The following is a 14,596-nucleotide window of genomic DNA, read 5'->3' on the forward strand; positions in this document are numbered from 1 at the left end:
ACGTGATCGCCATTTTCGACCTTCCCAGCCAGCTTCTGACAAGCAAAATCAATGAAGAATTGTGTGATTTGCTTAACAACCACATGGCTCACTTAATGCCTGTGATTTGCTTAATGACTGCCTCAAAAAAGGTCATAAAATTGGGTCAGATTCATTTAATGACCACTTTGCTTAGCAACCAAAATTCAGGTCCCAATTGTGGTCATTAAACGAGGACTACCTGTAAATTTAGGATAACTTCCTCCCTTAGAAACTATTGGCCTATGAAAAATGTCAAATGCCTGGGGCCTTGTGCATCTTTAAACAGTGCATTTTCCTTAACATTTTCTTAGAACTGTGGACCATCTTGGCATATTGACAGGAGCACAGCTTTTTTCCTTGAACAAAGAAGAATTGAAAAAAGTATGTGGAGAAGAAGGTGCTCGGGTATTTAGCAAAATCACGGTGCAAAAATCTATTCTGGAGGTAAGGTTCCTAAAATAGCAACCATCTGAATATCACATCCATATTTTAAAGGAGAGGTAGTAAGATGGCAGTGCGGTCCTAATCTTTTAAGACTGTTAATACTTTGAGGGCAGCCTCGAGTTCCTGGAAAAAGATGCTACTGCTTTAAAGTGTTGCAGACAAACTAATAGATTTCACTGCTGTGCTTAATAAGGTAGTTTGTTGCTCCTATACCTTCAGCTACAGCAGAATTTAATTTGTCACCTTTCAGAGCTGCATGTGAGCCTTCAGAAGAAAATGCAGTTTTGTAGGGTTGATGAAACTAATTTATCAATAATCCCTACATTTTATTCTGTGTTATTTTTAAAAAACTTCAGGCCTTTCTCCATAAGGGCTCTATGCCACTTTGAAAACAGCTGTGGACCTCTCTGATCCCATGATCTCAACTCTGTTCAAGAGCTAAATCAATTATTTCTGGCTCAGATGCACTGTATTTAAAACCACAGTCATTTTCTCCAAATTAACTGATACCGACCACCATTCTTGGAAAATTAATGGCTTTTACATTAATCAGATTAGGGTATTTGGTTATCTAGATGTCTCTTTCCAAGCCTTGGTAACCTGGAACAACCCTGCCCAGCCCCAAAAGTTTTCAAATACTATCCTCCATTTTGCCAACTATAAAGATAATAACCATGTCAAACTGCCATTAAAAGTTTTGGAGCAAAGGTCATTAGTCACCTACTATATGATGCATGGAAGTTATTTGTTTGTTTGTCTTTATTTATTGTATTTTTCCACCACCCATCTTGAAAATGACTCTATTTACTATTTTGTCCCTGCTCCACATAGTCCAATCCAAATTTCTAAGGGCTTTGCTTCAAGTAACTCATTGTTTATCTAACGCCCTGCTGAGACTAAAATTTGGGCTAATTTCTTTGGAGACCAGATGTGAACACTGGTTGAAATATTGGACCAAATTATACTTCTTTGATAGTACCTTTGGCTTGGCCCAGAGATCCTGGTTGGAATTGAAACAGTGGCGCCTCAGTAGTGTCATTTTACAGGATTTAACCAATCCTTCTACACTGTATTTTGTAGGCTTGTATCGGTTTCTGCTGTCTTACACTAACAAATTTAGCAAACATCCTTTGCTTGACCCACAGAAAATCCTTTACCTTTGCCTAAAGTTGCCACCTTCCTGTTAGGAAGATTTCATATTTCTGTGCAAGAAAAATGTCCATGTCCATTAGAAGAAAAAGAAATAATTTTACATATCCTCTTGCAATGCCCTTTTATATGATAAGGTGCTGAATTAATAGCACCTCTGTTAACTACAACTGTGCATGATCAAAGAGTGAGATTATTTTCCTCAGCCTATAGATTATAAAATTTCTCCAGAAGGGCTGCTAAATTCATTGCAATAGTTGTTTCTGCTAGATGTTTAATTATCTAGTGATCCTGATAATTTATTTTCCCTCCAAAGTGATTTGCATTTTATGTCTATTTTTATTCTCACTGTTTAACTTCTTATATGTGTTGTTTTTGTAGTTCATATGTCTTTATCTTGGACTGTAAAATCAATCCAAAAAAAATTTTTTTTCTGCAGTAAAGCTGCAGGTCTTATGCACAGTGTCTAACTTAAGTGGTAAGATAGCTTGTGCTGTTTTTAGCTCCCCTTCATAGGATCCACCAAGATATTGTCTGTGTGTACTACTGGACAAATGGTCACAAGTTGAAATAAGGATCTGCAGGAGTTGGGTGCAACATTTATTTTATTTCATTTTTTCAGGAATAGGAGTAAGGAGATTTTTGTTTCTGCAGGAGCTGCAGCAGCTCAGGACATAGCTTTGAATCTTTGGCAGCTCAGCACGGCAGTTAATTCTTTGCTTAGCGTTGTGAGATTGGTGGAAGAGAAGACAATTGCAGGTCATCTCAAACTGCTTCTGAGGAATTGGGGAGAAGAAACCATAGCAGTGAACTCATGCTTGAAAATGCTAAATTACCAAAGTGGTTTGCCTTATGTGATATTTTTTAAAAATTAAAATGCATTACCTTTTCTTTTTCTTTCAGAAAAATAGAGAGAAGTCAGAACTTGAGGAAATCATGCAGCGACGCCAAGAGAAGATTGATTCTGCTATTTAAGTTCTTCTGGTTTATTTCAACTCGTAGTCACATATATATACTTGCAGGAAAAAAGGGAAAAAAGCAAAAATATAATGGAATACCTCTTCAAGTGAGACTGCTGGGACTATCGATGTAAATTGCCATTTAGACCAATTGTTCCTTCAGCACTGTTGACAAAGGGAATGCTAAACTCCCTCATTAATTTGACACTGCATTGGGAGAGAAGTTGTAGTATTGAATGAAGTATTATATTTTTATATCACTCTATTTTATACATAAATGTTACGTGTATGATTTCAGAGCATGAGGAGGATCAGAATTCTGCTCTAAGCAAAGGTTCGATTGCAGCAAAACAACTCAAAATCATCTATGCAGTATGTTTTCTCTGTGACCCATCAATGCGTTCAGAATGGGCTGGAAATACTGATACAAGCCAATAAAGCCATGTGCTTTGAAGACTGCATGCTCCTAAATCTTCTGCTACAGTTTGGTACAAATCACAGTACAAGCTGTATCTAGCATGTAGTGGGGAATCTTCTGCACCACCTTTGTTACATATGAAAGCCCATGTAAGATTATCACTAGCAGGCAAGACGTTAACATTTGCCTAGGGTTTTTTTTCCTAGAAAGAATTCACTTAACTATTTTTTGCTTCCAAGCTGCTTTAAAAAAAAATTACATGCTATCAGAAAGGGTCTTGGGAAAACATCCTGTACTGTAATGACTAGGGTTCATCCAATGGCAATTTAATGATTAACTGCTTCATTCATATTGAAAGTGATAGCATTCACTGCTTGCAAGATCATCTCTCTCCATTCTTTGTAAATGTTTTTGTAAAGGGTTTGGCCACCACTCCCACCAGGACTTGAATCAACTTGAATGCTTTGCTCTTGCCCAGGCTTGACCCCACATACCTCTGTTCTGATCCTGATCACATGAGGCATCCCTGATATTTCAACAGCAAATCTAAATAGTTACAATATTCAAATTGTCTTCTGAAAAGGAGTATCAAGGCATATAAAAGAGTGCATAACTGAACTGGCCCTTAGCCATGTATATAAAAACTTCCACTTCTCACTTATCAGTATAAGGAAATACCTGGTGTTTTTAGAGTCCAATCCTATACACATTTACTCAGAAGTGACCAGCAGCTTGATTCATGTGTTCAGAACTAAAGCCTAATGGGAAGAGCTCCCAGATTGCTTTGACACTGGAGTCTCTGGCAGATCCAAAGCTCTGCATACACAAATCCAGCAAGGTGGAAGAGAGAAAACAGCATTTCATTTTTCTTCTTTTTCCCCAGACACATTTTATTTTATGCAGACCCTCTTTTAAACCAATGGGAGGAAATTGTTCTCCACCAGCTGCAACACCGGTGTAGGTTAAGAGTAGGCTTAGGGCATGTCAGGAGCCCAAAAAGGCTAGCTATATGCGCTCAGTATATTTCCTGCTTCCATTTTCCTCTGACATTGAAGTTCTGATGTTAGCAAACGATCAACATGGAAGTTTTCAGAGATGTTGGGAAAGAATATTCAAGGCTAGATTTCTCTACTCCGGAGGGAGATTGAAGGAGTCCTATTGTCTCCAGAATACTCTTCCAGGAACCAAAGAAATACAGCTTAGAAATCAATGTGTGTTTGTTTTAACCCATTATCACTAAACTGTGTTCAGGCCAAGCTTTAGAATGAAGGGCTGTAGACATAAAATTTAGACATAAAATGTGTAGACATAATTGTTCTCAGTAACATATGGCAATTTCTTCAAGGAAAAGGTAGACTGAAATGAAAGCCAAACAAATATATTCGCATTTGCTGATTGGCATGGCCTTATGTTGCTTTTCTTACTTTATCGTTTTAATCCTAGGGATGGGCCAAAATTAGCTTTATTTGTCTGGGCATTCTTGATTCATAGGCAGCCTCATTATCACCCAATTAAAAACGATTAATCAAAATATGAGGAAGAACCCAAGATTTAATTCCAATCTGATGGGATTCACAACATCCCAAATTTATTCAAACATTTGATCTGGGGAGGAATACATAATATATGGTTTATGAGACCAATTTATTTTGACTCCAGGAAATACTGTAATGAATATAAACTTTCATAAAAACTAAATTTTTTACACATATAAAAGTTTTCAGTTGGTTTATGCTAAGGTACAGGTGCCACTCTGTACCCTATCTTTTGTAAAGTGAAATGTCTTCTTTGCTTAACTAGACATAAATCAAAATCCACAACCAGCTGTGATTCTCAGATGCTTATCTGTTTCTGTCCAAATTATGTGACTAGCTGTTTATACCCTCAGTTGGAAGCTACTTAGCCCAAACTTGAAAAGTATGCAATTGAAGTGGGACAGCAGTCTTACAACAATTGCTATAGTCAGTGTTGGTGAATACTACCCCATTTAAGCTTTAATGTTTAAAAACATCTGGAAGTAGAAACTTGGCAAATCAGTTTATATGACATTAGCTGCTAAATGCTCATTTACTTATATTTTGAGTCTGAAAATATGTAAGTTACAAGTCTTGCAGAAATCGTTAAACGTGGACTGTGCCTGGTATGTCATTTATGTCGAGACCAAGGCTTTAAAGAATGCATACTTTGCTGTTTAATGTTCCTCCATCTACTATTATTTGTACATTAACCACAATGGTTTAGTTTATCTGTACATAAATATGTGGACAAGGTTCTTAACAAGAATGGAACAAAAAACCTTCATGGATATATTACTAAATAAAACTATGCTCACATTATGTATTTTAAAGGTAGCTGTGCAGAGATAATTTAATCACTCTTTAAAAATCAGAGAGAGAGAGAGAGAGTGTGTGTGTGTGTGTGTATATATATATATATAATATATGAAGCTAACAAATATAAAAGTAGCAGCAGATACACTTATTAATTATAGACCAGATATAGAGCAGGCAAGACCAACTATCCGCTTATCATATGGGATATTAATAATAAAGCCAAACAAAGTAATACAGATATGGAGAGCTGCTTATAGGAAAGTTAAACAATAAAGATAAATAATAAATAAATGGCTATGTTCTCACTTTTAAATGTGCATTAAAAATAATAGAACTGTACATTTTAATTCACTAAAGATACATGTTTTAACACCATTAAGGAACAACCCCAGGAGAGGAGAAGAAATCAAAGTAACAAAACTGTGTTTTCCCCGAAGTGTACTGCCTGAACATATGGTAGGGCTGAAGTGACATTATCCCTTCTTTCATTTGACTTTTTACAGCTTTGTATAAATCTTTGCTGCTAATTGGAGTGACTATTATTTTCCAGTGACATGTCAGAAGAACAGAAGGGCTTTGCCACAGCCGATCTTGGTGTGTTTGTCTTTTCTGTCTGTAGGCATTATAAATAGTACCATTAGTGACTTTTCTGCAGCAGCCAATAGGAAGCTTGTGAGACTGAATCTCCTCCTACTTGGAGCAATCACATTTCTCTTTGCCATTGGAGGAGGACCGCCAAACAAATTCTATTGCTGATGTAATTGTAAGACTCTCCGATATCGTATCCAATGGAGCAACCGAGGTCTTGATTGCATGAGCCCCAGAAAGCTGCTTTAGAAAAACTAGTCTCTGTCTTGATTTATTTGGAAGTGTCTGAAGCATATCAAATTGAGTATACACTGAAGATATGCTTAACCAAAGATGCTTTGATTAGTGCTACTGAACTGTCTGTATGTACATACTACAAATCAAAGTGGCAAGTTGGTTTGAAAATATTAATTTTAAAATGTATCCTTATGCAAGATATGTATGGAAATTTTAATGCTGTGCTTAATTGTATCTATATTTCATTTGTTACACAATTTGCATGATTTCAACCAAATGGGAAATTGAGATTTTTTAAATATGTATCCTCTCTTGCATATTAAAACTGTCTGCCAGCGCTGTTCTACCTGAGGGCCGTCTCTTGAAACTTACCATTAGTTATTCTATATGGAAAGCCTTCTGCATATATTTGCTTATCATGTGAACAAGACCCAGCCCTGTAGCTTATTTCCATGCATCCATGAGCTGCTATCAAGTACATTGGTAGGAACTGATGTCAAGGTGCTTCCTGTGCTGGCTGGAGATTCTGAAAGTCATATAGTCTGAAGAGCACCAACTTGAAAAATGCCAGACATGAGAGTTGTAGGCACTGCAGTATTTACAAAGCAGCTGACCAGCATCTCTTCGACAACTGTTGCTTTGAGGTGTCCTCACCATTCAACTTTGAGTTTTACCTCTATTTTTATCCCATGTCCAAACTCAGAGCCTTATAAAAGATTTTCTGTACCAATGTACAAAATGTTTTGAATCTGAAACAAAATTTCCTGCTCATTTCACATTCCAAACTGTTTGTTTTGGTCATTTTGAAGTCTTTTGAATTAGATACATGGTGTCAGGCCCCAAACACTGTTAAACTGACCAAAACAGCCCACTGTAAATGTAAAACAGCTGCTTTGCACTCAAAACAACTGTTTTGAATTCAAAATGGGGCATTTCAACTTCGAAATGGCACAAAATCAAAACAATTTGCACACTCCTATTGTGGCCTTTTATGTTCCATATGAAGTAGGTGGCTGCTCAATTTGAAATTTTGGTCAAAGTGACAGAAAACTCTAATTTTTTCCGTTTTCTCAGGCAAACCATATACCTGGAGCAGGTCTGTTATAATTCTGTGGGGGAAAGTTGGTCAATTTCAACAAAAAACTAGAATGAATGAATGAATGAATACATGTCTGCTGGGCTATTCTGAATGTCAAGTTAGGGAATTCTTCCTCCAGAAAAAAAAGCAGCAGTAAATTTTGTTTTTACTCTTTTTACATGTGCTTTCAGTTTTAAAGTTAAAATTGAATCAATAAAAAGAATATTACCTAGTTTCCCTGATATTAACTGAGTACTCCAATCCACTAGAAATTCATTGCTAGAAATTCATTAGACAAGCAGTACGGGCTGATGCATGAGTGTTTTAGCACAGCAGAAGTGTGTGCTAAAGAATTTTTTTTTTGCTTTGAACATTAAAGAAATATCTAATTAGGATTACAACTTACGTTTCCCAAATAGTACTTGTGATCAGTTCCTCCTCCCAGTTTCTAATATAAGAGCACAAACAGCAGCACTTAGGCAGTGACCCTACCCCTTTCCCCATCTTTAGTGCATGCTATGTGCATTTGCCTGGCCCTGCTGATTTTTTTCTCAAAACCTAATTCCTATTTAAGAGGAGGAGGTACAGGTAGTCCTCGTTTAGTGACTGCCTCATACAGCAACCATTCAGTTACAATGGTGATGAAAAAGTAACTTTGCAACCAATTCTCGCATTCACAACCTTCATAGGTCTGTAAAGCAAAAGAAAGCTGAAGATCATAAGCAGAGTCACAGTTTCACTTAGTGACTGCTTTGCATGACGACTGAGTTGCCTGTCCCAGTTGTGGTCGCTAAACCGGGACTTTTCCCCATTCAGTCGTGTCTGATTCTTGGAGACTGCCTGGACAAGTCCCTGCAGTTTTCTTGGCAAGGTTTTTCAGAAGTGGTTTGCCATTGCCTCCTTCCTACGGCTGAGAGTGAGTGACTGGCCCAAAGTCACCCAGCTGGCTTTGTGCCTAACGCAGTACTAGAACTCATGGCCTCCCATTTCTAGCCTGATGCCTTAACCACTACACCAAACTGGCTCTCAAACAGGGACTACTTGTATAAAATTACCAAGAAACTTTAGCGGCTGAACCTCTATGGGGAAGGAGGGGGGGCTGATAAACAGAGCTGGGAGGTGGGGTGAAGCAAGTTCCTGCCAGAAGTAAAATGGCCGCTCATAAGCTCTGCAGAACATGAATATGAGAAATGGAAATATCACCTCCCAGTGATTCTAGACACAAAGCAGCTGAGCTGTCAATATAATGGCCTGGCCAAACACCAATAAAAAATCACATAGGTGTGCAGTTGCTTCTGGACTGGCACAAGGACTGTGGAAGAATTCTCACTAGCTTGGTAAAGGGGTTTCCTCTCCCATGCAGCTCTCCAAAGGTACTTAAATACTAAAGACACATTATGAACCCTTGACTCCATTTTCAATTTAGTAAACTAAATTTCTTTTCTGTAGTCCACTGACCAGAATTTTGTACATTTATGTAATAAAAGTTACAACGTGCAAAAAAAAAAAGGGCAAGTTAACACAGACTGAACAAAAATGCAAATACTAAAATACCAGGAGTAAACTAAAATACTTTTTAGAAATTAGATTACAGAACTACTGGGTTATTGTTAAATACTATTGCATGTAGAATATTAAAGTTCTAATGTGCTAAAACACTGGATTATTTAACTATCAAACAACTAATGCTAAAACACTGTCAGGAATGAGGTGAAGAAACTACGCTGAGCCAGGAATGAAGCTCGAGTCTTTATTGTTTCTACCATAGAGACAGAATCTTGCCAAAATTAGCAAAATTAGCAGGCTCTAAGGGAAAAGCCCCAGAAACTCTTAAGGCGGATCCTGCCTGAACTTCTTGGCCGGGCGCCTAAGGTCTTCCACACGGTGAGTGTGTTTTTCCCCCTGGAAGGCGCCCCCTCCTTTCTTGCCTGCGATCTCCATAGCAAGCACTATCCAATATGAAACCAATGTCAATGATTCATTATATTGCTTTATATATGTCAGCCCTTTGAGGTAGTCCAGACAAGAAGCCAAAACCATGAGTATTAACACTACTTTTATTGTAAGGTTACAGTAACAGAATCTTGCAAGTCTGAAAGTACCTCTCCCCTCCCTTGCCTTTGCTTTTCCAAGAACTAGGGAGGGTCCCCTCTGAGATGCTTTCTCCACCCCCATTCCTTTTGTGGGCTGAGACATCTTGTCTGGCTGTTGCCCTGGCTGCAGCTCTTCTTCCTACCTCCCCAGGTTATTTTCACATCCCCTTATAACCACAAAAAATTGCCCAATATTTTATATAATTCAATAAAAGGGTAGACCATTAATTTTTATCTTACCTAATTTAGTGTTCCTCGGGCAAACTATCTGGCAAGCTGCCAAACACAATTCCGCTATTTGCCACAAAATATGGCAAATGTTTTTGCTTTTGCACATATTTATGTTCAAATAGATAATTTACATAAAAATCATTTGGAGCATATTTTGTATTATGGGGCTGTCACTGGATATTTTGTGTTGTGGGGCTATCTAGGAGCTACAGATCTCTGTAAAAGATGCACTACCAAAACTAGCTTGAGCCAAGGTTTCTAGCATACCTCCTCACATGGGCAAGTATTCTAATCTCAAGAACAGCTGAACGAAAGATGTTAAGAACTGCATTATTTTGGGAAAGTAAATTGTTTAAGGTCCTGTGCTGCCTGGGTGCTTGCTATGCAGCCCAGTCCCAGCTCCTTTGCACGTTTCTATGTCTCTGCTTCTGCACATATTTGATCTTGCCCAGTCACAGCCTGCTCCCACCAGTATCTGGGGAGAAAGCCCGTTTGGCAGCATTTTCTGTTCTACTTTTGATTTTCCATGAAGCTTGGAAAGGATCCGCTAACGTTAGAGAGGGTAGGTCTTGTGATTATTTCCGTTTCAAGCAAAAGTTAAATATCTTCATCCAGTCCCTAGTTCTGACCTTGAGTAGGACCATCTTTCAGTGGAGCACTGCATTTGGAACACAACATGCCACTTGGGTTTTAACTTGTACTTCACTGAATGGATCAAAAACTGAAATGAAATGCAAGAGTATTGGCAATCTCTGGGCTAAAATAAGGGAAAAGGCAATAGAACATTTTTGCTGAGACAATGCCTATATTTATTTGACATTTCTGCAGAATGCTTCTGGGTATAACTTTACTTTGATTAGAAATCATGGGAATATTTGTTCATCAAGAAGAGAATATTTATTTACTCCTAATCTGTCCAGACTAACAGACCTGCATCCTATCAAGAAATAAGAAATTAAGGGAGATTATTCTTCTTAGATTTTTATCCCATCTTTTTTCATATATAACTCAAGGCAGTGAACATACCGAATACTCCTGCCTCCTATTTTTCCCATAACCACCACCCTGTGAGGGGGTTGGGCTGAAAGAGAGTGACCGGCCCAAAGTCATCCAGCCGGCTTTTATGCCTAAGGCGGGACTAGAACTCTCAGTCTCCTGGTTTCTAGGCCAGCACCTCCATCACTACACTAAACTGGCTCTCAATTATGGCTTATGACTATTATTCCAGATTATGATGGAAGGTATGGCTGTAGTGAAAATATTCTGCCCCATTTATTTTTATGTTGTAAGTTATACCTATTCAGTATTCCACTATCATACAAAAGCAGACACATTTGTATATGACCAATACTCAAGAACTACCATTGGCATTGTTGAAACCAGCAGTACAAAACTATTTGGAAAATCCAGATTTTAAACAATGCATGAAATGAATTAAATCAAGTGGGACAAATAATAGAGAAAACCAAACAGACTATATTATAGTTCTTCAGCAAAGGATCGTTACCTTGCCATGGTGCTGGAGCTTGAGCACCTCAATGATGCCATGAGCTAAACCGTGAAGGGCCACCCAAGACAGGAAGGTCATGACAGAGAGGTCAGACTAAATGCGATCCCTGGGGAAGGTAATGGCAACCCACCCCAGTATTCTTGCCGTGAAAACTAAATGGATCAGTACAACCAGAGATATGTCGGTATACCATCGGAAGATGAGACCCCCAGGTCGGAAGATGGTAAAATGCTACTGGGGAGGAACAGAGGATGCGTTCAACTAGCCCCAGACGTGATGACGCAGCTAGCTCAAAGCCAAAAGGACCGCTAGCGGCCGACGGTGCTGGTGGTGAACAGTGAATCCGATGTTCTAAGGATCAACACACCACTGGAACCTGGAATGTAAGATCTATGAGCCAGGGCAAATTGGATGTGGTTATTGGTGAGATGTCAAGATTAAAGATAGACATTTTGGGCATCAGCAAACTGAAATGGACTGGAATGGGCCACTTCACATCAAATGACCACCACATCTACTACTGTGGACAAGAGGACCACAGAAGAAACGGAGTAGCCTTCATAATTAATAGTAAAGTGGCTAAAGCAGTGCTTGGATACAATCCAAAAAACGACAGAATGATCTCAATTTGAATTCAGGGCAAGCCATCTAACATCACAGTGATCCAAATATACGCCCCAACCACAGATACTGAAGAAGCTGAAGTAGAGCAGTTCTATGAGGATCTGCAGCACCTACTGGACAACACACCTAAAACAGATGTTATTTTCATCATGGGAGACTGGAATGCTAAGGTGGGCAGTCAAATGACACCTGGAATTACAGGTAAGCATGGCCTGGGAGAACAAAACAAAGCAGGACATAGGCTGATAGAATTTTGCCAAGACAAGAGGCGGCAACAAAATACATCCCAAAGAAAGAAAAAACCAAGAAGGCAAAATGGCTGTCTGCTGAGACACTAGAAGTAGCCCAAGAAAGAAGGAAAGCAAAAGGCAACAGTGATAGGGGGAGATATGCCCAATTAAATGCAAAATTCCAGAGGTTAGCCAGAAGAGATAAGGAATTATTTTTAAACAAGCAATGCGCGGAAGTGGAAGAAGACAATAGAATAAGAAGGACAAGAGACCTCTTCCAGAAAATTAGAAACATTGGAGGTAAATTCCAGGCAAAGATGGGTATGATCAAAAACAAAGATGGCAAGGACCTAACAGAAGAAGAAGAGATCAAGAAAAGGTGGCAAGAATATACAGAAGACCTGTATAGGAAGGATAGCAATATCGGGGATAGCTTTGACGGTGTGGTCAGGGAGCTAGAGCCAGACATCCTGAAGAGTGAGGTTGAATGGGCCTTAAGAAGCATTGCTAATAACAAGGCAGCAGGAGACGACGGCATCCCAGCTGAACTGTTCAAAATCTTGCAAGATGATGCTGTCAAGGTAATGCATGCTATATGCCAGCAAATTTGGAAAACACAAGAATGGCCATCAGACTGGAAAAAATCAACTTATATCCCCATACCAAAAAAGGGAAACACTAAAGAATGTTCAAACTATCGAACAGTGGCACTCATTTCACATGCCACTAAGGTAATGCTCAAGATCCTGCAAGGTAGACTTCAGCAATTCATGGAGCGAGAATTTCCAGATGTACAAGCTGGGTTTAGAAAAGGCAGAGGAACTAGGGACCAAATTGCTAATTTCCGCTGGATAATGGAAAAAGCCAGGGAGTTTCAGAAAAACATCTATTTCTGTTTTATTGACTATTCTAAAGCCTTTGACTGTGTGGACCATAACAAATTGTGGCAAGTTCTTAGCGGTATGGGGATACCAAGTCATCTTGTATGCCTCCTGAAGAATCTGTATAATGACCAAGTAGCAACAGTAAGAACAGACCACAGAACAACGGACTGGTTTAAGATTGGGAAAGGAGTACGGCAGGGTTGTATACTCTCACCCTACCTATTCAACTTGTACGCAGAACACATCATGCGACAAGCTGGGCTTGAGGAATCCAAGGCTGGAGTTAAAATCGCTGCAAGAAACATTAACAATCTCAGATATGCAGATGATACCACTTTGATGGCTGAAAGTGAAGAGGAACTGAGGAGCCTTATGATGAAGGTGAAAGAAGAAAGTGCAAAAGCTGGCTTGCAGCTAAACCTCAAAAAAACCAAGATTATGGCAACCAGCTTGATTGATAACTGGCAAATAGAGGGAGAAAATGTAGAAGCAGTGAAAGACTTTGTATTTCTAGGTGCGAAGATTACTGCAGATGCTGATTGCAGTCAGGAAATCAGAAGACGCTTAATCCTTGGGAGAAGAGCAATGACAAATCTCGATAAAATAGTTAAGAGCAGAGACATCACGCTGACAACAAAGGTGCGCATAGTTAAAGCAATGGTGTTCCCCATAGTAACATATGGCTGCAAGAGCTGGACCATAAGGAAGGCTGAGAGAAGGAAGATTGATGCTTTTGAACTGTGGTGTTGGAGGAAAATTCTGAGAGTGCCTTGGACTGCCAGAAGATCAAACCGGTCCATTCTCCAGGAAATAAAGCCAGACTGCTCACTTGAGGGAATGATATTAAAGGCAAAACTGAAATACTTTGGCCACATAATGAGAAGACAGGACACCCTGGAGAAGATGCTGACGCTAGGGAGAGTGGAAGGCAAAAGGAAGAGGGGCCGACCAAGGGCAAGGTGGATGGATGATATTCTAGAGGTGATAGACTCGTCCCTGGGGGAGCTGGGGGTGTTGACGACCGACAGGAAGCTCTGGCGTGGGCTGGTCCATGAAGCCACGAAGAGTCGGAAGCGACTAAACGAATAAACAACATATTATAGTTATTAGGGATTTTACTTCTGTGTTGCAAGACAGTATAAAGGACCTGACTTCTCAAGGCATTGTTTTTGTAAAACCGTTTACCGTATATCATGAGAACATACACTGCACGAGTTTGTGCTCAAACAACACGCCCCAAACCACTGCTTAACTATAGTCCCTAAGCCTTGTGTGCCTTGCACTTGTCACAGTCAATTAGCGGAGCTCCCAAGCCACTCTCTTGCAGCCCTACTCCCGCACTTCTAACAGAAGCTTTTTTTCAAATGGTAGATGATGTTTTACTTGATTAATTCCTACATTTTAAGCCGCCAAGGACCCAGAAAAGGATATCAGATAAAATGGAGGAGACCAAGGAAAGACTGCAGGGGAGAGAAGAAAATAACCCTGAGCTCAGCGGCTTTTCTCTCCCGCCCTTCTTTTCTTCCGCTGGTCGGTTCCAGCGCTCTCGCGCGGAGGCGGCAACGTTGGCCAACTCCCGCTCGTCCTGCAACCCAAAGCAACCCTGACTGGCTGCCGAGCCGGAAAAACCAAAGGCTACGCGAACCGCCCCTGCCCACTGCCGAGGTCAGGCTTAACGCCCCGCCCGCGCTCTTTGGAAGGGAGAGAGGGAAGGCTCGAGATCCGGGGAAGGAGTTCTGCGATGACGTAGGCGCCGGGCTCGCCCCGCCCCACCTGCCTAAGCCTCCCGCCTCCGCC

At 39.9% G+C, this 14,596-nt stretch overlaps 1 protein-coding gene across 1 annotated transcript in view; it reads left to right on the plus strand.

Moving 5' to 3' along the window:
- EPS8L2 (EPS8 signaling adaptor L2) overlaps positions 1-3,862 on the plus strand; it is a 66,759-nt gene extending 62,897 nt beyond the window's left edge. The window contains exons 19-20 of the mRNA XM_063289312.1: positions 333-465; positions 2,518-3,862. Of these exons, the coding sequence (XP_063145382.1) occupies positions 333-465; positions 2,518-2,589 (205 nt within the window). The 3' untranslated portion in view covers positions 2,590-3,862. The remainder of the gene's footprint in view (positions 1-332; positions 466-2,517) is intronic.
- The last annotated feature ends 10,734 nt before the right edge of the window (positions 3,863-14,596 follow it).

The sequence above is a fragment of the Candoia aspera genome, chromosome 1 (genome assembly GCF_035149785.1).
Source record: "Candoia aspera isolate rCanAsp1 chromosome 1, rCanAsp1.hap2, whole genome shotgun sequence".
Classification (NCBI taxonomy): Eukaryota; Metazoa; Chordata; class Lepidosauria; order Squamata; family Boidae; genus Candoia; species Candoia aspera.